This window comes from Gallinula chloropus, assembly GCF_964237585.1.
Source record: "Gallinula chloropus genome assembly, chromosome: 3".
Lineage (NCBI taxonomy): Eukaryota > Metazoa > Chordata > Aves > Gruiformes > Rallidae > Gallinula > Gallinula chloropus.
Window position 1 is genome coordinate 24585974 of NC_140087.1, and position 24146 is coordinate 24610119.

Here is a 24146-nt window from a genome sequence, read left to right on the forward strand (position 1 = left end):
GATATTCAGCTTCAGGCTTGATGGGGCTCTGATCTAGTGAAGATGTCCCTGCTTACCGCAGGGGGATTGGACTAGATGACCTTTAAAGGTCCCTTCCAACGTAACACATTCTATGATTCTACGTAACAGGCAGTTACCAGGTACTCCTCCCCTGTCTAACTTCACACACAGAGCAGGCACAATCTGCAGCCTTTACCATGCCAGGCACACAGCTCATGCTGCATTTTTGCCTGCTGTCTTTGGACTTTTCCATCTGCTCATTCTCATCATGCTGTAGCTTTTCTAGGACCTCTCTAGGACAGACCACGGGTATCTGCCCATTTCAGTATCTGCTTCAAGAACCCTGTCACTCTCTCTAAGTTGTAGGCAGCAAAACCACACTTACAAAATATAGTTCCTTTTCCAAAACTGTGTGTGCCCACACCAAGCTATCAGTTTCATCACCATTAGATCTCATTTTGATAGCTAAGCTTCCTGTTTTTCAAGCTTAGAAGACCATTTTATCCCTTTGCAGTAGCATTTGCCCTTTTTATGGCTTGGCTGATTTTGTAAACTGGATGCTGTTTTTCCAGTGGTTGGCACATCAGGCCTGCAGACACAGGTGAAATTCTGTTTTCAAGAGACACACATCCTTTTGTCCTCAACATACCCCTACTTAGCATTATCACTCTCCCACATAATTTTCAAAATAATAGATTTCAAGGCTACAAGTAGCCTTATGTTTGAGTACAGTTTGTTGCCTTTGCTTCTAGATCCATGACCTTGTTTCTGGCTTTGTCAAGTCTATTACATGTGGCTAGCCAAAGTTACGTGTAATAAAGACTCGAAACATGTCAGTTCTCTTATTTCTTGCATTAAATTTAATTAATTAATTAATGCATAATTAACAGCTGTCACTTGTCTGAAAACTTGGAGGTAGAATTACAGTTTTACATTGCTCCTTGCTGACTGATTAGCTTGCTGAAGGTATGATGTCTAATTAGTTTCATTTGTTTAATAAAATGACAAGATTTTAAGGAAAAACATAAGTAATTTTGAGGATATTGAAACCACCATCAACAGTTTATTGGTATTATACCGATAGCAAATGGCACCATTTCTTCTGCCCCATCAAATTCTTAGCTTTGCTTACTTTCCTTCCCCTGCCATTTTTTTTTTATGTGAAAGTATATCTAGTAAATATGAAGAAGAACTATTTGCATAATCATGTATCAGTTCTGAATTTAACACAAACTCAGATCAAAAGGAATGATTCTATGAGTGTCTAAGGCTGAGTGAGACATGGTCTGTCCAGTAAGAGTATAGGGGTTTCACTGTTTCCCTCTGGGCTGTACTTCCCCCACATTTTAAAATGCTTCCTTTCTTCTCCTTTACACCTGCTGAGCCTGTAGGCACATCTGCTCAAAGAATCATTGCTGGCTGTGTATTTGTGTGGCACACTATGGATGGGAACCCGCACCTCACACAAAGTCTTTCAAGAGAAATACATAAGAACTTTATAAAGTAGAAGAATGTTTATAAACCATGGAGAAAAATTACACCGGAATGCCCTTAACTTTCACAAAAGTCAGCTCAAACCTGCAGCAGGAGTGAGACCTAGAAAAGACTGCATTGTGTCAAGATACATGAAACAGTCCAGCAAAATGTTGTATTGTTGCTTTTTATTTGATAAAAATAACGGCTTTCAAATGCTGATCTTTTTTTTTTTTGTAAAAATTACAATGTGAAAATCCTAATAGCATCCTCTGTAAAAATAGGTATTTTTTTAAAAAGTAGATAATCTCGTAACCATCATATTTTACTGGAGGAGTTTGTGATGGGAGTTGAAATCACTTGCATCGTGAAACTGTTATAAATAACATAACTTGTTCAACTGTGATGGTTTTGAAAACTTCAATACATTAAGACCTGTTCGCTCCACTGAGTCCATCACTCTCTTCTGGCAAAGGAAAGAACATTTTGCATTTTAGAACATTTTAGAAAGTTACTGTTCAGTCTTCCATTTCTACATGGAGTTCCCACTGTTCCTTGAACTGCAAGAGACAAATTTCTTGGTCCTCTGAGGATTTATCAGATAGCTCTTTCTCATACAGTCCAGACAAAATTACCTCTTTTCCAGGATCCTCACGCTTGAGGACTCCTTCACACACCTGATTTTCAAGACTGCACAAAGTAGGAATATACAATCTTCCAGTGCAAGGATCCCAATCTACTAATATGGTCTGTTCACCCTCTTTCTCCATGAGGCCCTGTACTATTTCTTCCAGCTGAGGAGAAGGTGTCTGCCCAGATTTTTCAGTATCCAAATCCACCAAGTTGATACGGGTGTCACCCAGCAATTCATCTGCTGCATCAACCATCTTCAAATTAAGTTCCTCTATATCCTGTCCCAAACAAGGGTCTGTTGCCCTCACCTCTAGTTGGGGGAAATATGGCTGTCCTGTTTTCATATTAATAAAGTCCTCCAAAGCAATCTGTGTCTCACCCAGTAATCCCTTGAGGGAAGAGGTCTTCTCTTTCCAACTGAAGTCTTCTAGTTTCTGACCAGGACTGAAGTCCTCAGCCCTTACATCATGCTCATACTCTACAGTCCCTGCGTTTTTCTGTCTCAAAGTATTCTTTGTTCCAGGCTGGCCGTAAGATGGCCAGTTACCAGTTTGGTCCCCTTCCACTAAAATATCCTCTTCGTGTGAAATATCAAGCAAGTGGCTTTTTTCCAGCACTTCTTTTGAAGGCAGATCCTTCCCTACAGTGTCGTAACGGGGACTCTTCCTTTCTGATAGATGACTGGATTTCTGAGATGGCACGTACTCTTCCATGTTAAGAGCAATAATGTTGATCACTACTTTTTCACATGGTACAAAAACCCTTTCCTTGCATTTGTCAGTGTAGTGCCATACCTGGAAAGCAAAAACACATTTTGAGTGAAGTATAACAAAAGCACCATCTTGTTGCTTATTATACTGTCATACATTTTTAAAATATAAGGCTAGCTGAGGCCTTATTAAGAGGTTATTTCAATTTAGGGAAGAAGGAAGCTCATCATATAAAACCTTCAGAAGTATTAATATGCTCCACTTTTTCCATTCTACCTGAAGTAAAACTGATTTATAAATTGCTCTAATATCCATTTTCTCATCTTTCTCATGTCAAGATAATGGTCAGATCAGTTTCATCAAATTCTGGTTTTGTTTCCACCAGGAAAAACTTGGGTGACTGGAGAAAACATCAAAATTGTCCTGGTGTCACAGACTACAGAATCTATTCCACTATTTTTAACCAGTGAAGGGGAAGTGCAGTCAAAACCACGTCCCACAAGCACAGAGTCAGGTACCATGTTAAGGCAGAGCTTACAGAGAATTAAATAACATCAGGGTTTTTTTCAGAAAGGAAGCTATAGAGAAGGTTGGAATGCAGTGCATGGAGTCTGTACTGTGATCCATCACAGGCTGCTTTTGTGACTCGGTGATAAACCATCTAGTTAAATAAGAGGAATCTTTCTGAAACCAGTAACATTTCTAACAGGAACAAATCCTGTATGCACAGTCGCTAAATGGAAACGCAATAGGAAAGCGACAACCAGAAGCTGCATTTCAGTGCTCTCAAGCTTGATTGGAAGACTAAGTCTACTAGTTGATGTAGCAGGTAATCTAAAAGCTCCCCCAGGTCAGAAGTGCTGGACCAAAACAAACTGCTTATTCCACCTCCCCCTGACCGCATGGGGTGCCCATGTGGAATAGTCCGTAGGTCAGGAAAGCCAGGCAGCATCATTAAAATACCAGCTCTATATTAATTTGTTACCTTAATATCAACTGAATCCAGAGGTGGAGAGAGAAAATTGAAGCTTCAAGGTGGTCATAAAGAAAGTGCAGTGGCCATTACAAAATCCAACCCCATCAAACCATAAATTATACATTTATTAGTGGAAAAACTGGAGTTGGAATTTAGTCTGCTACAGAGTAGGAATTTTTCACTAAGTAGCCCTTCATGCTCTTGGACTGTAAGGAGCTCTGTCCTGCTAACCCTCCAACGGAGACTAAGCTATCTCTGCCTACTGTGCCCTGTGTCCCAGGATGAAGAGTAAAGATTAAGAAAGATGGAGAAAGACTTTTTACCAGGGTCTGTGGTGTCAACAGGCAATGGTTTTAAATTCTAAGAGGGTAGATTTAGATTGGATAGAAGGAAGAAATTCTTCCCTCTGAGCATGGTGAGGCCCTGGAACAGGTCACCCAGAGAAGCTGTGGCTGCCCTATCATTGTAAATGTTGAAAGTCAGGTTGGATGGGGCTTTAGGCACTGTGGTCTAGTGACAGATGTCTCTGCCAATGGCAGGTGGTTGGACTAGATGATCTTTAAGATCCCTTCTAACCCAAAGCACTCTGTGATTCCTCAGTTCTGTGATAAAGCTCGTCAAGTGCAGGGGGTGTCTGCACATTTGGACACACAACAGCAGTAGTTGTTCTACTTCTTCTGAACCCTTCTAAACCTGCAATCCCGAAGTGAACATTTCTTCTATCACCTCTGTGCTGCTCTAGATTTCTTCAGAAAGATCAGCATGTTGAAACCATCTCCCTTATATGTCCCATCCCATGGTGTCATACAGACTGGATTAATATCAGAGTGTTGTTGTAATTGCATGTTTATACTTGAGCAACACGTTTAGAGATAACTGTGAGAAAATTCTACTGAGTTCATGAGCTGGAAACCAACAGTGTTTCTTCGACTTCATGTGTGCTTTCTAAAAATTAACAAACTTTGCAGCTCCAAGAATCCTGCAAGCATTTTTACATATAAAGTGTATTTGGGTTGTGTAAATGTGTTTGTTGGCACAGTTTTGGGTCTCAGGAAATGGTGTAGTATTTGAAAGTATTCTTGAAATCCAGATTAAATTATCTGTGTGATGCACACATGCTAAATCCTTCACAATCACCATTAAATGGTAAAATGTGATAATACCCAGTAATACTCCAAGAAAACATCACAGGGGTTCTGCACTGCTTAATTATCCATCTTTTCTTTTTTATTATTTAAATCAATTAATAACTTCTGTTATTGTTGAATCTTCATCTAGAGACCTTCTTCCTAGATCAGTTTAGGGAGTGCTGACTTCCTAACAGAACTTGTCTCAGTGCACCTCAGACCCTACTTATAGCAATGACTCCTCCAAAACCCAACAGTTCTGTTGTAATCCTCACTAGCTCTGGCCATGTTTTCAGATCTGGACATCTTTTGAGACATAGTTGCTAACTTGAGTTAATACTCAGTTTTTCTTGCATTTAATAACCCTCAATGTGATGTTCTTTTCTTAATCTGAGTGGTAACCAGAGCTTTTACCTGCAGCTAGCCATGGTTCCCTCCTAGCTGACAGTGAGCCCTGAAAAACACACAGCTCTCCTGCCAGTGCCAAGGCTGGCAGCAACCTCCTGCAACAGACTACACTTACCAGGTTGGTTGGATGTTTCTGTTTGCTGACGTGAAGATACCTGTGCACACAATAGCATGGCATTGAAATAAAAAGGACGGCAAGCACGATAGGCAGAACATAGCCAAATACAATTGTCATAGTCTCATCTGCCGTTTTATCTGTTAACAAAAGAAAAGTTTTCATTGTAGAGAGCAATATTTTAATATATTCAGAGAGTAATGTGCATTCACTGTATTGTTTGGGGGATACGGGATGCAAATGTTTTAGATAAACAAGGAATTTGCAGGAAATATTAAAAAAAAATTGAGCTAAAGGATTAATTTTTATTATTATCTAAACTATACATTAAATTCTAAGAAGAAGGAACAATCCCTCCCTTGGTTTCTCCTGTTGCTAACTTCTGCTCCCTGAGACTGGCCCAGCTCTGCCACTTCCAAACATCATTCAAGGAGAAAAAAGTATTCTCAAAGATTCAAAGAATGCAGATCCTTTTCTTCAGAGGTACTGCCCTACCTTCCAGTCAGTAGACCCCAGCTACCTTTTATTAACAGTAAAGGTTTTTTCTCATCAATACAAACGTGCAGAGAGGAGAGAAACAACGTTAGCTTTTCACTCTCCGAGTGGATAGATAAAGGCCTTACAAACTTAATCACCATGGGATGTTTTCTAACATGCATGGTCTTTTCTTTGCCATCTCACACATACCTTTCAAAGTTGCAATGCAATATTCTTTAGAGAACCCACTGTGCAGAAATGGTGTGGTGACGTGTATCTGTGCGCTGACACAGTAAGCTGTTCCAGGTTCTAACCGGGGCACAACCAAGGTGCTGTTGCTGACGGAGAAGAACCACTGGAAGACATAATAAAGGAATTTGTTTCCCCTTTAATTCCTTACTTACTGAATGGTAAAGATCTTGAATACAAAATACATCACAAGCATACAAATTTTCTGGAAAGAATAATGATACTGCAGCTTCATCCTTTTTTTCTTCCAAATACAGTTGTCCCATCCTCTTTGAATATTTTATCTCCCATCCGATTGTTCTTCTATCACCACTGAACAATTCCATGTTTTATATGAAGTAGACCATGTACTAGCCCACATTCCCATGCTGATGTTGCAATTTTGCTAAAGCATGACTTCAGCCCTGTCCTGGCACCTGGGCCAATAACAGGTACAAGCCACAGTTCCATAGAAGCTTTTAAACTGGGATCTTCTGGTAAAGGCAGGAGACAGAATAACGGGTGTTATGTAGACCTTGGAATTCAAGGTAAAGTAAATTGCCCTATGCCAAGTATGTTTAGTGAAAAACAACACAAACTAACCAAAACCCCATTTTGTATGCTCTAATTGCTAATCTTGGCATTTTAATATTCCCTTTCACATCAGAGGACCTTTTTGGACCAAAGTTTTCTGTCTCTTTTCAGGAAATTCAGAGGTGTGCCAGACAGAGGTTGTGTCTGGAGGATGGGAATGGAAGAATTAATGTTTTTGTGACTGATCCCTGAACTCTTTCTCATCTACTGTCCTTATACTGGGGACTACTACTTGATAATGAAACGTAACTCTGTAGAGACAGACAAATGAAGGTGTGCAGATGTGGTGACAAAGGTGACTATGTCATGATGTATGTCAAGCATTGCCAGTAGACTGGCTGGCTGGGGAGCAGCTCTGATGAAAAGGGCTGGGGCCAGGCAGCAAGCTGAGCATGAGCCACCAACATGCCCTCACAGCAAAGGAAGCCAACAGTGTCCTGGGCCATGCTAACAGGAGAAGAGGCAGCAGATGGAGGGGAGGGATCATAACCCATAACTTGGTGCTCATCAGACCACATCTAGAAAAATCACAGAATCATAGAATCTCTTGAGTGGGAAGGGACCCATAAGGATCATCGAGTCCCACTCCTGGCTCCACACCAGGCCAGCCAAGTCAGAGCATGTCACTGAGTGCATCGTCCAGACGCTTCTTGAACTCAGCCTAGCTCGGTGGTGTGACCACTTCCCTGGGGAGCCTGTTCCAGTGAACAGTGTCCAGCTTTGTTCCCCCCAATACAGTGTGGAATGGTGGAAGGATGAGAGACAAGGGACGTGAGTTCAGAAAGAGAGGCTCAGACTGGATATAAATAAACACTTTTTTTCCCTAAGACTAAAGTCAGGCAGTGGAACAGGTTCTGCAGTCTCCATCCATGCAGGTTTTCAGGATGCACCTGGACAATCCCTGAGCAACCCGGTCTGAGCTCGCAGCTCATTCCTCTCTGAACAGGGCTTTGGACTAGAGACCTCCTGAGCTCCCTTCCAACCTGAATGATCCAATTCCTCTTAGGGTATGAATCCTATTTCAATCCTTGCTGTTACAGACAAAGTGCATTTCAGTAAGCACAGAGCACAGCTTTAACCAGCACAGCGCTACTGCCCTGACAAAGCTCACCCGCTTCTTCGTTTTTTTGTTGAGGACAGACACGTTGTATCGCAGGCCAGGGTACACTTGAAGCAGGGACACAGATTCTCCCTCAGGACTTCTCTTCCACTTCTCAGGAGCAGTCAGAATGATTGAAATAGATTTCTCAGTAGAAGACACACTTACCATGGGTGGATCAATTTTAGCTGGAAAAATGAACAAGTACAGAAAGCAGTCAAACACAGTAGAGGCACACTGATTTGAACATACAGTTACCTAAAGTCAATGATACTAAATTTTTGTAACATTTTAGGGAGACTAAGTAGGACTTCAAACAATTTATATTGGTAGAAAATCATTTTATCAGATAACTAAGGGGAATTATACAGTGAGAAGATGAACAGTGACTTGGAGTTTTGCCCAGGAATTCCTGAGACTTCATGGGATAAACAACCTTGAAACTCAATTTGCCAGAACAAGCTAAATTACCAGTATGTTCTCAGATTATCTGGCACAGATAAGACATACTGTGCTCTAAAGTATGATTACTGCTTGATTTAATAAAGGCTGTTCAAAATCAGAGTTCTTTATAATATGGATGGGCCACAGCTATTAGTTGTGAGTATTCAGTGTAAGACCATAGACATAAAATACATATAGGCAAATTCTAATACAATCATTTCAGTTCTTTCCACCAAAAGCATAAATGTGAAACAATTGCAAGAAAAATCTAACCTTGCTTTACAATTCAAATATTATACACTATGAGGGCACATGCAGTCTGAGCACATGGTATTAATCAAGGCCATTGAACATCTGGCTGTGTGATTAGCTTTCCTTACTGTCTGTGAGGGGGTTGAATCGTGTGGTCTCCATCCAGTCAGAGCACTTCCCATTTAGGAACGCTTTAACGCTCGCATAGTACTGTTCTTCATAGTCAGAGGTCTCAATGGAGAGGTCACACCATGTTCTGTTGATATTCCTGCATTCTGGCTTTCTAATCCATTTGCCAACACCATACCTACATTGAAAAAGAAAGAGAAAGGAGCTGTAAAAAAGCTCTTGCCATGATTTTAGTCATCTGATAATACAGCACAGAAACTGATGCCATGGCTGATGAAACAGTTTGCTTGCTTTGCAATTTGAAATTTCAAGGACAAATCCACAAGTTTTTAATGTCAAATAAGTCAGGGTAGGGCCTATCCAGAAGAGGCCACATGGAACTAATTGGGACGTTGCCAATACCAATCTTAGCCCAGTTTTGCTTACACAAACCAGAGATCCTTCAATTTCAGCCTCCACAGCTTTAGGGTAAACTCTAAACACAGGATAACAGAGCCAGGATAACTATATAGAAACAAAGTGTTCTGCCAGAATGGTCAGGGGTTCATCCTGGCGTATGGAACCAGATGATGCTCAGGGCCTCCAAGATGAGTGGACAGGAGACTACTCATTGCTGACTGTTACCACTTTTTTCTTGTTTGAAAGAAAGGCTCCATTGGAATACAATGAACTTCAAAATCCTTCCAGTTAAAAAGGGGGCATGTACATGCGACCAATGATGTCTCAGGAATGACCAATTCATACATTAATAGAAGAAATGAAGGTTTAGAAAATTCCTGCTTGGATTTGTACAGAAGCTCTTGGTCCTCAAATTCACATTATTCTGAAAAGAATTCCCCCTTCCAATTAGTAAGGGCATGTGGCAGCTTCTACGTGACTACAGGACAGTATCATTCACCAGCATTTTCCACCTAGCTCAAGGCCTTGATCTCCTAGGTGGGCAGCAGCACCTATGAGTATTTTTGTCTTCAGTGTGAGAGGTGGCCATACCTACGGCTATAGACTCTTCCACAGACCAGCTGACCCTGAAGAGTCTGCATGACTTGTGCTGACTTCATTTTACCTTCTACACAGTTATTGTTCATTCCACAATTATTCAGCACTCTCCCCTTTTCTAGGAGGTGGACTATGTCACTCCCCTGGTAGCAAAGTGAGCAAGATCTGGGCAAAAGAGGTTGCAGTCTCTGATTGCAGAAGTAATCAGAAGCTTTTCGATATCAGTACAGGTTACAGGAAAATTCAGGAATTACATACTGCATCTCCAGATCTATTTAAAAGCATACAGAAGGCTGATATATACAGATGCCAATCCACAGCACAGCCCTTCTTCATTCCTCTGTCTCATTTCTCAGCAATGCCCCTGAAAGCTTCATGTTGCATCCTAAATTTCTTTAGTAGGAAGAAAGTCTCCTTTTTTTTTTTAACTGAAACTGAAGCAAGGAGTACCAGAAGTAATAGTTAAAACACATATTGCTCAAGTCTAACCCACATTTTTGTTCTCCTTTCTTTACTTTTTTAGCAGACCTATCTGGTATAATTTTTTTTTTTTGGTTTGGTTTTGGGTTTTTTTTTAATTATTATTTAAAATGCTAATACAAAAGTCGAGGGGGATAAAATAAACAAGCCAACTTACACTGAATACTTCACCTTGTAGAGTACTCCCTCTCCTGTGCCTTCAGGTGCTGACCAGTGAAGGACATTCTTCATGTTTATAGATTCAAAGTGGACATTCCTAGGGTTGGGCAAAGAACAATACAACTCTCCTGAGAAAGAAAATAAGAAGGGAACAGCATACACTAAGAATCTTCAAATACATATGCTTCCAAAAAAAATACTTATTCTTAAGTAAGCCACAAAATTCTACACGTTGCCTCTCTTATTATTAAAAGCACAAGGTTGTTGGCCATGGAAATTCCTTTTTTTCAAAAGTGTCCCTTGGTAGTGCAGTCCTGAAGTTCATCCCTATAAATTCTCTAGCAAAAATGGCTTTGTCATTTATGACAGACATTGGCATGGAAATATCCAGGGGCTGGAAGCTAAAGCTAGAAAAGTTTGGCCTAGAAGGTATTTAAAAATTAGAACAATTTAACACTGGAAATTGTAAAAATATCCATGATGCTTCAGTAGAATTCTTAGTGTAGCTGAGTGGGCTTTTAAAAATCAAACCAAAAAGACACATGGAATCTACTGCAAACACAGCTTTACAAACAGGAGTACGACTTCACACTGGAGAACCAGACTGGATGATCATGATAGCCCCAGTATCATTTGATCATCCATGTCGATTCTCCACAAAGTCAAAAGTGAACACCTACTGTCAGGTCACTCATCTGAACTGTTGTTCATTGTGCCAGCTTTTGGAATGAGTAAACAAGTAAGACTGGGGCTCTTACAAACTCAGTTTCATGTCTCCTAATACTCCTGATCTAATAAATTTAATGGAGATGCTCACGTTGCTGAAGTGCTTGCAAAATGAAGGCCCGTGGGCCCAGGGGCAGAATCCCAAGCTCCACTTTGTGACTCAATCCCCAGCACCTCTTGCCATGGGAGCTGCACCCATGGGAGCAACCTGGAGACCAGTCCTGAAGCTGCAGCTGCTGGGAAGGAACTTCTCAGTGCGAGTGGCCACGAGAGCATAATGGGGAAGAGAAAAAGCGAATCTGTGGCTCTTCAGGACTTTTTTCAAAACTCTTTAAGCTCTTCCTCTAGGGATGCAATTCTAGTTGTTAAGATAAGAAAAAGAGACAAAGAAACACAAACAGTGGGAACCTGTCTGAATCAATAATCCTTGACCCTTGTTACTTCCTCAAGCAGACCTTCAGGGCTTTTTATAGAATATTTCACTATTACTAAAGTAACAGTGTTCAACCTTCTGCATATGTAATGTACAGTTGCCACTGTAAGGCAAAGTCACCATCATTTTCTTGATTAACTTGATGACATCTAGCTATCTGTGAGCCAAACAGTAAAAGCTTTTCAATATATCTATTGAAAAAATCTTGCTATTCTTTAGAAGCCAATTACTTTAAACTGTCTTGGTGGAAACTGTGGGTTATACCTTAATGTTTGACAGAAAGCCCAGTATATGCCTGCATCTGTATCTTCAGATCATAATGCTGTTTATGGGAGGCATTTCCAATGTTGCTGTCTTCTACCTCTATTGGTAAGCTAGTGTTCAGTGGCTTTCAAATTTTTTCTAGTCAGAGAACCATTTTCATCAGGTAAAGTCCTTAGGGCAAGCTTATTTATTTACAAAAAGTACGTAGAAAGTGCCATTCTTTGAACACTTGGACACAGATACGCCCAGTGGCAGGCATCTTGCAAGAGCTCAAGCTATAGACTCAATTATAATGAAATAAAAAAAAAGTTTCAGGATGCCAGGAGATGAGAAAGCAGCAAAAAGAGACCTCTATGAATCTGTCTTACTGCAACATTTGCTTCTAAGAGGGAGATACAGAACCTAGAAAACAAAAGGTTTTGTTTTCCCCCAAATAAATGTCCTCTGCAACGGCTTTAGGTGAAACTAATCCAAAGGTAAAGATGGACCTGCCAGAGGGAGCAATGAAAACAGCCTAAAATTTGCAACATCTGTTCAGTAAATAGAGAAGCTCCTAAACCATTGATGTTCATGCTGCTAACAGCAAACCAAAGTCAGCATTACATGGATTACAAGAAATCATCCATGCATCATTTCATTCTTTGTACCACATCCCAGCACTGAAGTGTATGAGACTTCTGGAAACCCATCAACCTCATAATCAACAACCAGGAATAAGAGATGAAACAAAAAAAAAGAACAAACAAAACATAAGTCACACAATCCTGCCCAAGCCAAGAGAAAGGCAATGTGGAAATCCATGTAGGAAGGGAGGGAGGCAGGCACAAACAAACTTTCTGCTGCAGTTCCCAGGTAAGAGGAAATACAACATAGTTATTTTCTGAGACTGATGAGAATCAAAGCCATAAAAGGCTTCTCATTAAAAAACAACAAGGAAAAACCTAAAAAGCCCAACAAGGAGAGAATTAAGAATAAAACAAAGTCTGGAGGAGAATACAGTATACACTTCATGGTCCTTCAGAGGAAAGATTAAAAACATTCTAGCTCTTAAACAGCAGTAGATGAGAAGGAGATTTGTCTCCGGTAACTTGAGCTCTCAGCGAGGCACATACTTTGCAGCGGTCACAAAGAGCTGACAGAAGAAGATAAACTCTTCTACAGGTTGGTACATCTCTCTAGTTAGGATGGACCAGATTGGGAGCACCTCTCTCCCTCCAGTGTAGATGGTAGTCAAGCCCATCAACCTTGATCTCTGTTCCTCAGCAGTTAAACTTATCAGAGACGCACCTTGTCCAGGAAGGAGTGGCAGGAAACACTCTTAAGTCTTTACATGAGAAGGATCATCTATCCCTCATGTCTGCCAAACAAGGAAGAAAAGGAACAGAACTCAGTCTCATCAAGAGAGGAGGCACAGGGAATGACCCTTTGCATGAAGAGGAGCAGCACGTGAGGATGGGTCACCTGGGAGGGTTTCTGGATGGTTTGTGGGGCAGATAGAGGAAACATCTGCTAAAATTGACACTAACTTAGCTGATTCTACCTAGGGGTAGTGGGGCAGAGTGGGTGATCTCTTAAGGTCACCGCCAGCCCCATTTTGGTAAGCCTTCTTATAAGATAAATCTTATAAGATAAGTCTTATATGATAAATCTGGCTTTGCAGGGCAACTGTTGACTCAGGTAATAAATTTGGCAGAGGTACCACTGAATCAGGTACAGGACAGCCAAAAATGTCCCTGAGAGCTCACCTTTCATACCGTTTTTCTTTAAAAGCTTTTAAAATGTGTTCCGCTTATCTGGCTAACCTGTAATCACTGAATTCAGCTGGCCAGAGGCAACTAGCTCATCACTGACAAGGGAAATTACTTCCATTGGTTTTCTGAATAGTTTTTGATTGCCTGTACCTTTCAACATTTGCCCATCCTTGCATACAACCATTTATATTCCTCAATCACATTTTACAGTAGCATGACTCGTGCTGTTACATCAACATATTTTAAGCCAGTAACATGTAAAGGAGGTTTTCTGTAGACTTTTTTTAAAAATTTCCCTCCCAGTGTGGTTTCTGCTGTGGTAAATTAAGTTTCAAAACAGAAACACTGGCTGCAGAAGACGAGCCAACCTCAGCATGCAGAACCCACAGGCTGTATCTCTACAAGATCTGAAGCACTACAACCCTGCCGGCACGCTCCCACCTGCCCCCAGCTCACTGTGACTTGGAAGGCAGACAGACTGAGGCCGTTAACTTTCCATTTGCTGCAAAAGCAGAGATTGGGTTTTTATTTCTGGTCTTGCCCCTTCAGTAAAGGCTTCTGTTGGCTTTAAAAGCAAATCATGCAAGTTTTTTATTCTCCCATTCTGCACCTGTAAAACAAGACTAAACCCACAAAACTCTGCTGTTTCTCCAGGAAAAAATAAGAATAAACTTGTTCAATATCTATTCCACGCTCAGCACTATCAGGAAGCACGTGCAGAAAACACAACATACATACAGCTTGTATGTACCATGGTTATCAGTCAGGAAAGGACTCGAGTATGTGCATCTGCTGCTTATTTCAACATCTTGTCTTTAAACACAATACATCCAGTTATACTCTGATTTTATTCCCATTCACCAGGATTAATGGCGTGGGTGTCACATGGAGTATTTTGTGTTTGTACTGGTCTATATGAGAGCAGAAATCAGTCACACACATTGCTTTGCTAGGCTTAGCCTGTCTCATCAATAGTCTGCATTGGCTGTCATCACTTCCCAGTATAACCAAGTCACTTAGTTTATCTACTGCATGGAAAAACCTGGAGCCCTTATGACTGTCTTTGGAAACACTGTAAATCAAACCTTGAGTAATATCATTCTTTACATCTTCATGACACTACACACCTGGACTGGAAAGAAAGTAATAATACAGGCTTGCAAGCTTCGCCACCGCAACAAAGAGCCAAGTCCTGATCTTAGAATAAGCTATTGCGAGACTCTCCAAAATAGACATGACTTAGCCTGAAAACACCTTCACGTGTGAGCAAAAAATCCCACTGACGTCAGTGAAATTATTCACATGAGTAAAAGACTGCATGGCAGGTGCCTCATCTTCCCTTTGCGAAAGCGTCTGCCGGGCTTAACACCACAGTCAGTTTTTATTGTGCAGAGCTCCCTGCCAGGGGAGGTGCCTTGCTCTGGTCTGTTACCCACACATGCACACACATACAAACAAAAATACACACACACATCATTTCCATGTTACAGCTATCAGCGGATCGGTGTATCTGCTGTCTCTCTGCTAGGAGGCACCACTTCCAAACTCACGGTTAAATCACAGCGCTGCGGAACACACGCAGTCGCAGCGACCTGTGCGCTCTCCCTATGAACAGATGTGTTGGCTTTGCACTTGAGTTCGGTAACCTAGCAGCTGCAAAGTGGAAAGATAACACACAAAAACATAGATTTACTTTTTTAATGAGTGCTGGCTGTAGTTCTGGGGTGGGGAGAAGGCGGAGGACCCACTGAATGGAAGCTGACCCACTGGCACAGAAATGCCTCCTGTACAAGCACTGCTGGTGCCGGCCCCGCTCTCAAGCAGAGCGATCGTCTGCTGTACTTTCTGGTGGCATGGCTACAAGGGTGCAAACAGCACATCATCCAATCAAATGAAACAACAAAGAAGGTCACAGGGCTTCTCTAGACAGCTGTAAGATATAATTTAAGACAGTGAGTGATGTGGAAAGCATTAAGACAGAACGGTGAGCCTTACTGCAACGCAGCTTTTCCTAATAGCCGCGGCAGTAAAACCTAGGGACTCCTCCCCTGCAATCACCTCGGCATTTAAATGAGGAACTCCTTTTCTGACAATGACAGAGATGTTAGCCTCAATTACTGCTGTGTTTTTCTTATATGAAAGCGGCCCTTGGGAGCACCTCTGATGGAAGTGGCTCCTTTGTGCTGGGCACTGGATTTACAGGCGACTCAGGACACTCCCTGCGCCTCACCACTCGCCACTTCAAGGTCAGGGATCTAAGCCATGCTCGCACAACTCGTTGAGGTAGGGCAGCCTCTCACACAGGCTGAGTCCCCAGTTCACCTTTACCCACTGCGAGCTTAGACCCACCAGTGAAGCATCAGGCAACTTGGGAGCAACCTCAGATGCCTTCTATGCTAGTGCTCTTCATTTTTTGAGGAATTTTTGCTTACTTTTCTTCCTCTGTCTCATCTGTTTCAATGGTTACATTGTTCCCAGTGAAAAACATCCCCTCAATCCCGTGCCTAAGTATAACATCAAAGTGGTCATATTCAGGCAGAACAAATGTCCGTTTAGCAGTGTGTATGGTGGCACTTGCTAGCAGAGGACAGGGCTGGCTTTTCTGGCACATCTGCAGCCATGAACAAGCTGGCACTAGCCATGCAGGAATGCAAGGGAGTACACCAAGTGGTAAACACAGGAGCAGAGCCAAAACTGGAGATCAGAAGTTAAAGAAAGGAAGGGAAACCCAGCAAAGCCAGGAATACACGTTAGCAAATGTCTAACCTGCTGTCAGTCATCTTAGCAACAATTTAAACAAATTAGATGACTTTATTTAAACTAAGTGGCCTTGAATGTTTTTCTCTACGCTGGTTCTTTTTGACTTGAACTCAACAGGCTGAATAACGAAGAGGAGTTGGAGTGATTGCAGCCTTGCTGCCCTTCTCCTGCTGGGTTGCTGAAGCTCTGGGACTGCTGGGTACGAAGCTGGGCTAGCAAAACCCTTTGACTCAAGCAGAGCTGGTGGGAATGTGGGGAGGAGCACGGAGGTGATTTCCTGTTCGAGTCATAACAGCGCCTGAGAGCTAACCACAAAATACACTCTTGCCCTCCCAGAAGAGGAGCCTGTCACTCCCTGTTCAGAAGGGGCACAGGGGAGAGAAAGACAGGGACAGGAACAGAGTTGTGAGACTAGATGAAAACCATGTGGTGGAGCAGATAGGAAAGCATGAGAGAAGAGGTGGGGAAAAGTGAGATAAGGGTGAGACTGAGGCATGCAGAGTTTGTTTCTGAAGAGATAAATGGGCTCCCAGTGGGATCAGATGAACCTGAGGTAGTGATGTGGGGGAAGAGTGTGCGAGGAAATACAGCCTGAAGAATGGGAGAGATGCAGAAGGGGGGTGAAGCTGTGGCTATCCCTGACATGCTCTCCACCCATGTGAAGCCTTGTGCTTGTCTATCCAAACCACATCGGACCTTAGTAAAACATCCCTACAGAGAACATCAGTCCACAAAGACCCAACCTCTGAAAGGAGGAGAAAGTCTTCCCAGTCCCTTGCAGGCTTGCTAGGAGACAGCTGGAGAGTGCCATGGCAGCTCACATCCATTCTTTTTTGCTAACTTGTATGCAGAAACAGAATAAACTGAATTTTCTTTCCACCACATTGAAGAATTGCAAGTGCAAGAGTAGAGTTCATACTACCTAATCATGTCCTGCTGCAAAAAACATTCCTTGATGCATTCCAACAGGAGAACGTTCTTTCAGAGTCATAATCCATCAGAGGCGTTTTGGGTTTGGTTTGGTGGGGGGTTTTTTGAAGCTTACAATGCCTCATCTCTCACAGGCAATCGGCTGATGGGGCCACACAGCTACCCCTGTCCATAAACAGCCCGTTTCCACTCCCTAACCAGTGCTTGCAAATGGCGAGAGGCAATTTCAAGTTCACCCCGCGGAACGGCCAGCACAGCTCTAGGTTTGGTCACTTGCACAGTGCTGGAGACCCCAGAAGAGCAAGGACTTAAGTGTCTTTGGGAAGCAACTGGATGCAGAGAACGCTCAAGAAATGAAGGTTTCCTGCGATACCCACCCATTTCTGTTGGTCTCCTGGCAGGTGCGGGCTGGTGTGTTTTGAGGCAGCGTGTCCCACAGTAATTTCAGACATGAATAAGTCAGTATCTAATTATAGGTATAGTAATATTTTTACTATCTTTCCAGTACTCAACAAGCATTTTTTTATTAAAACCGCCAGTCGTGATTTTCAGACTCATTTACCCACATAGATTTAACGTGATTTTGCTGCACAGAGGAAGTTACTTGGCATAATCGCCTACATCTTTTACAGATAAGTTATGAAAGACTGCCTCAGAAAGGGAGTTCAAGGTGGCAGCACTCGCAGCTGGATCCAAGGGACAGCGCAGTGTTGCTGGTGTTCAAGGGCCAACACACTTTGAGCTCGAGAGGACCCTGATGGAGAAGCTAGCTCTTGGACGTGTTTGAGTGTCATGGTTTCACCCTACTGCAGGTTGGTTGGACTCTGAGAGCTGAACAGGTCTATTTCTGTGTCTGTCTGCTACCTTCTTAGAGTGGGGAAAAAGCCCTGTCAGCAACTACATGTACCTCAGTCAGTTTTCAGTGCTTCTGAGCCACATCCTGTGCTTCACTATTTTGACTACAGTACCTCCTAAGAGCAGGGTATTGATGTGCTTTTGGAAAAGACAAGGAAAGCCAAGAGAAGTGAAGCCTTCTGCAAAGCAGACACTAGCTCAACTACCCTCTCCAGCCTTTAAGAAACCAGTTGGAAATAAGGCTTTCATCTCAGAGCTGCAATACTCACTTGTGTGTTTTTATGCATGGAGTGTGATGAAACTCAAGCACATAAATCTTGGTGTTGTGGTTTTAACTCCAGCTGGCAGCTAAGCCCCATGCAGAAGCTTGCTCATTCCCACCCCAGCGGGATGGGGGAGAGAATTGGAAGAGTAAAAGTGAGAAAACTTGTGACTTGAGTTAAAACAGCTTAATAGGACAAACAGAAAAGGAAGGTTGAGGATGATGGTGATGAGAACAACAATAACAACAACAAACACAAAATAAGTAATGAACAGCACAATTTCTCACCACCCAAAGTTGATGCTGAGGTAGACCCCTGCTGCCCAGCCTCTCAGCCCTCCCCCCAGTTAAAAATGGAATATGATATCGTATAGTATCAAACATCCCTTTGGCCAGTTTGGATCACCTGTCCTGTGTCCCTTCCAGGCTTCCTGGGTGACCCCCCCGCCTTCTTGATGGCAGGGCAGCATGAAAAGCCTGGAAGTCCTTGACTCTTTGGCAAAACCTAAAAACCTCAGAGTGTTATCAGCGCTGCTCTCATCCTGACTCCCAAACATGGCACTGCACCAGCTACCAGAAAAAAAAAATTAACTCTATCCCTGCCAAAACCAGGACACTTGGAAAGAGCATGTAAGATCATTGCACTTCCTTTGGACACATTTCTGCTCCCATCACAGAAACAGGAGTGGAAAATGGAAGGGTGAAATTTAACTCAATGTGCTGATGTATAAAAAAGGGAAGAAGGAACTGCAGTCTTCCTCCTGCCCCTTGATCTTCATATGTAAACTAACCCATACCTCCAGTCCTACAATTTGTTTCCATTTCTTTCGGCTTTATCTAGTTTTAATGTACTTTTTTCAGTGTATAAAAACCTGTAAGTCACTGGTACACCAAGTATAAAGGGCAAACAGATCTCTACATATTTTAAACACACATTTTAACACCTCTAATAACCTCACTTTTTGTCTAGAGACGGACCTGGCTTCCAGAATTCAGGCTCTTACATAGCTAAGCTGGTTAAAATGTGGGAGCTTGCGTTTGGCTTCTAAAGGGTGACTTTTCTTTCTCTCAGCTAATAATCCTGTAGTTATAAATAACCAACACCACTTCTTGGACAGAAATCAATCAGCAGAAATCAATCTGTAGAAGCCACAACTATAAAAACAAAGATAAAATGGAACCACACACGCACAATGACTTGAGTAATTCTAACCACTTGCTTCTCTTGGAATTAAGACTATACAGGCCACGAGAGACCAACAGCCATGGAAGGGTATGGTTATCAGCTAGAATGGTGAACCTGAACATTCAGATGGAGAACTGTGGTGCACATTGAAGTTTTGAACTTGAATCACAAATCCCAACAGCGTACAAAGTTCCTCTATTGACGAACTACCCCCTTTAACCATTTCCATTCCTATGGCAATAGGAATTTGCCAAGTTGGGGAAATCATAAGCACAGCCAGTCACCAAGGCACAGATCACAGCACTGGCTGAAACAGCCTGGCATGAGAGTGGGAGTTGGAGAAGCAGAGATAAGGACGAGCCTTTTGATGATATGAATGTGGGACTCCTCCTTCATGTACTGTAGTTTTCCTTATGCCATTATCCCTCTTCATGCATGTTACATTTGTTCTTCTGTCCTTCTCACCGGCGAGAGCCTGGAAATACCACCTAAAACCACAAACTCATCCCTCCCATGTACTTCCACTCTTATTATGGAAGCTTAGTGTCCTCTCCAGCAAAGATTACCACCTCCACAAACACAGCTCAGTCCTGCTGAATATACAGACATGTAATAGCTAAAAAAAAAAAACCACATGCACAAAAAATGGTCACAGTTTCTGAGGTTCAAAAATAATTGTACTTTATGGTATTTCCCCCACTGCTTTTCTCATCTCTGCTATTGTGTAAACATATTTTTTTTTTCTTTGAAACATTTGACTAATCAAAGAAGAAAATTTCCTCTGAGTTCTTACTGTGCTTGGGTAACATAGAGCCATCAAGTGCAACCTACAAAATTCCCAGGACACAAGTATCACAGAGTATATCCACAGGGCAATTAGCCTATATGCACGCTGTATGCCTTATATATGAAGTAATCAGACGTTTCAGTGTGCTATTTAATACTTCAGCTAATACTGGCTGTGCCAATGCAACAAATCAGCCTCTTCTCAGATCCAAAACGTACCTTAAATCACCCTGTGGCAATACCTAAACATCTTGGTGCTGCTCAACTTGGAGCTGAGCATTTCACTCGTGTCCCTCACAAATGACAACTGGCACTCAAAGGTGGTGTATTCAGTGCAGGGAAAAAAGGAAAAAAGAGTGTTCAGCATTGGTTTCTATAAAAAAAAGGTGAGCAAGTCACTTCTGCTGTCCCACATTTGGGGGCGGGGGGGTGTTGTGCAGCAGGAGGGAGTGAATTGCAACTAGTCTTTCCCCTGAAATACTGCCTGCCTTCTGGATGGTTTTAACACAGGAAAATATGGCTGGGCATCAATGTGGCACCCGAATTCCAGCTCAGTGGCTTAACTACGGAGCCCATGACCCCTTTTACCCTTTCACTGTGTATTCACCAGAACAGCATCACTGTCAAAAGGGATGTTTTATACATTTTGATGCTCTGGTAACTACGAAAGAAAACACACTGAAGTTCACTGAAAGGGAGGCCTGAAGCTGCTTCTCAAAGTCTACATCTATTTATTAGTAACAGTACAATGAAGTGGAAGATGAAAGACCAGTAAATTAAATTGTGTGTTTCAATGCAGACCAAGCAACTTATGCAACTGTTTGAAAACATTAAAAATGGGAAGCTTTCAAGGTCCTATCATAAGAAACTTAGTTGGTATAGCCACACACCAGTTCCAGTGGGATCTAAGGCTATGTCTATGTTAGTGGCTAATGCAATCCAGTATGAGCAGGTCTGTGACAAGAAAATCATGTTGGCATTGAGAAAATCTGGGCTACATTATACACAATTTGGTTTTTTTTTCTTTTTAACACTGGACTAGCTCTACTTGCATTAGACGTGCCGAGGGCACACACCTTCCAGGCCAGCTTCATCCAGAAGGAATCTGGTCCCAAGACTGCATCACAAAGGCAGACAAAAGCACAGCAAAGTGAAATGATTGAGAGATTTGCTTCAAAATCATATGCTGTACCTGAACAGAACTAGGAAGCATGCCTTAAATATACAAAAAAAGCTTCTATTTTTGCAGCGCAGCATTCAGGCTCATTTCCCTTTCCTCTGATTAAGTATATACTGTAGTATCTGTTGCCTTTTATTTTTTTCTTTCTGTATAGATCCACAAGGCAGAGACTGGACTCTGTGGGGTAGAAATTGAAAGATTTCTCTAATTTCAGATTAATGAGGTTAGGGAAATCTCCATTAGGAGTATGGGAAAGGATTTAAGATGGAGTTTGGTAAATTAATAGATAATGATTCTGCTGCTTCCAAAATTCAGGCTGTTCCTTCCTATTTATGCTCCTTCCTATTTATGAGTTGCATGCAAATATTGCTAAACTCTCTCATGTGGTAAAGGGGAACACAACACATTTCTCGATCCTGTTGATCAAACAATGGATTTTCCATTTTTTCCCCTTTTGCATTTCTCATGCTTTTCCATTTACTCAAGAGTACGGATTTTTAAACAGTGAGTGAAACATGAATTTACAAAAATCACTGCAGTGCAGTGGCAAGTAACATTTTTGTCCTGTGCAAAGCTAGGTAAGGATCAGATAGCCTGTCAGAGGAAGACCGTACGCACTAACACACCACAGTGAAAACAGAAGGTGTTTTGCAAAGGTCTGACTGTAAGTTAGTACTTAAGTGCTGCTGCCACAGCATTCAGATGGGAACTCAACGAGAGAGCCCAAAGGGACGGGCACAGCACAGATCCCGTTAAGATTCAAGAGCCTGAGCCCATGAAGTCCTGCTGTGAAACTGCTTTCCACAGCACGTGGGGTCCTGCACAGCCCGTTCTTGTCCTGTATCCCTCAGGACAACTGTAATATTTTCAGGACTGCATCAACTCAGAACTGGCAACCCAGGCTGCTTCTGTTGGAATCAAGTACCCAAAAGAGCCTCCTCCACTTTCCTCTTCTACTTAACTTTCTCCAAAGAGCAGGAGCGCTGCTGTCACAGGTCTGCACCTCATAGAATTTTTTTCCATTGTTACCAAAATACTGATAGGCTGAATTAAAGTAATTCTTACTGTCTCAGGTTGAAGAGATGGCAATTGGAGCTCTAAGCCTTTAGTGAAAAGCACAGCTCTCCCTTCCGTGCTAGTATTGCTATCAACAAAACCCTGAAATGCCGTCCAGCTAAAACCTCAGGAATGCACAAACAGATTCCCTTCTCCCTTGAACAGCCATTAGACAAAAACAACCTAGCTCCCTTGATATTTTTCTAAACCTCCTTTTTTGAAAAACCTCCAGTTTTTGAATTTTTTTAAAGGGCAACTGATTGTCTGTTACACAGATTTTCCAAAACACTTGCAATGATGATCAGCAGACTTAAATAAGGCAAAGATTACGTGGTCAGTTACATAAAATGAGCTGGCATGGGTACCTGTGAAAGCCACTCTACTGATGCATAACCAAGTAGTTTGTCAAAAGAGTTAACTGAGACACAGGACTTAGTGCTTCCTCAAGAGCATTCAGGAGATGAAGAACAGTCCTCACTACCATCCAGCTCTCAGGGGATCTGGAAGGTTTGCTATGGATTTAAATGGGAGCAGACTGTCTTTACGTATTTAGTTCTGGAGGCAACGTTTGCAGCAGAGAACAAGAGCACGAAGACAGAGTAGGTTTCTCAGAAGGTCTGCTAATCTCTGCAATGTCTTGCCCAGTTTTATACTCGAGGGATATTCTAAAAAAAAACCTGTGTGATGCTTTCAACAGCAGCAGGGGACCCACCATGCACACACAGTCAACAGCTATGGTTCATGTGCTCAGTCCCACTTGGTAACATCCTTGCTCGTGCCCTAGACTATTCGCTATTAGAGCTCCCAGAGCCCACTCCAGCTGCCACCTTCTCTGCTCCCTCTGACTCCTTGTGCTTGGATGCCTGGCTGTCATCAGAGGAATGCTTTGGTCTGCGGGGGGCAGAAGGGAATCAGAGCCCCTCCAGACGCTGGCACATGAGCTGAACACCTCTGCCAAAACCCCAGCGTGCTTTTTGCTTTAATCTGTCCCTTGACCACCTTAGGTAGGACTGGGGGCTTTGGCAACTATCCGGCACAAAGCTGGAAACACCAAAGATATCTGGGGGATACCCTGATGCATGTAACAAGGACTATCTCAAGAGCACCCTATCAACTTACACACAGACGTAAATTAACGTACAGCTTCTAAAACCGAACTCCAGCGTAGATACAGAGAAAAGAAAACGCAAAGCAACATCACAGAAACACCAGCCCTCTCCGTCCAGTTAAGCACGGGAGGCCCGAGCCACGCACGTCCAGCCGCGGCGCTGAACGGCACACAGCACCCCGACAGAAGCCGCCGCACGGGCTCCGGCCGCCCGCACGGGCTCCGGCCGCCCGCAGGCAGGGGGAGCGCGGCCCGACACGGCCCGGCGAGACGAGCCCGCCCCGCCTGCCCCTGCCTCTGCCTCTGCCGGCCGCCGAGCCACGATAACCGTGACGGCCCGGAGGACCCTCAGCGCGGGGGACTCGGCTCCCACCTGCCCCGTCCCGGGGAGAGATGCGCATCCCCGCGGTGCCGGGGACGCGCCGCAAGAGCTGGCAGCGAGACCGGCGATCAGCGCCGACACCTACCTGTGTGCGCCGCGGGGGGCGGCAGGAGCAGCGGCAGCACCAGCAGCCAGGCCGCCCCCCGCCGCGGCTGGCCGGCGCCCAT

The 24146-nt window shown here is 43.0% G+C and overlaps 1 protein-coding gene across 1 annotated transcript; it reads right to left on the reverse strand.

The window, feature by feature from the left end:
• Positions 1-1991: 1991 nt before the first annotated feature.
• IL20RA (interleukin 20 receptor subunit alpha) lies at positions 1992-24146 on the reverse strand (the record flags this gene model as incomplete). The annotated part of the gene is made up of 7 exons (XM_084261304.1): positions 1992-2900; positions 5443-5582; positions 6130-6274; positions 7853-8028; positions 8665-8843; positions 10299-10428; positions 24065-24146. The coding sequence occupies 7 exons, from the start codon at positions 24144-24146 to the stop codon at positions 1992-1994; spliced, it is 1761 nt and encodes a 586-aa protein (XP_084117430.1).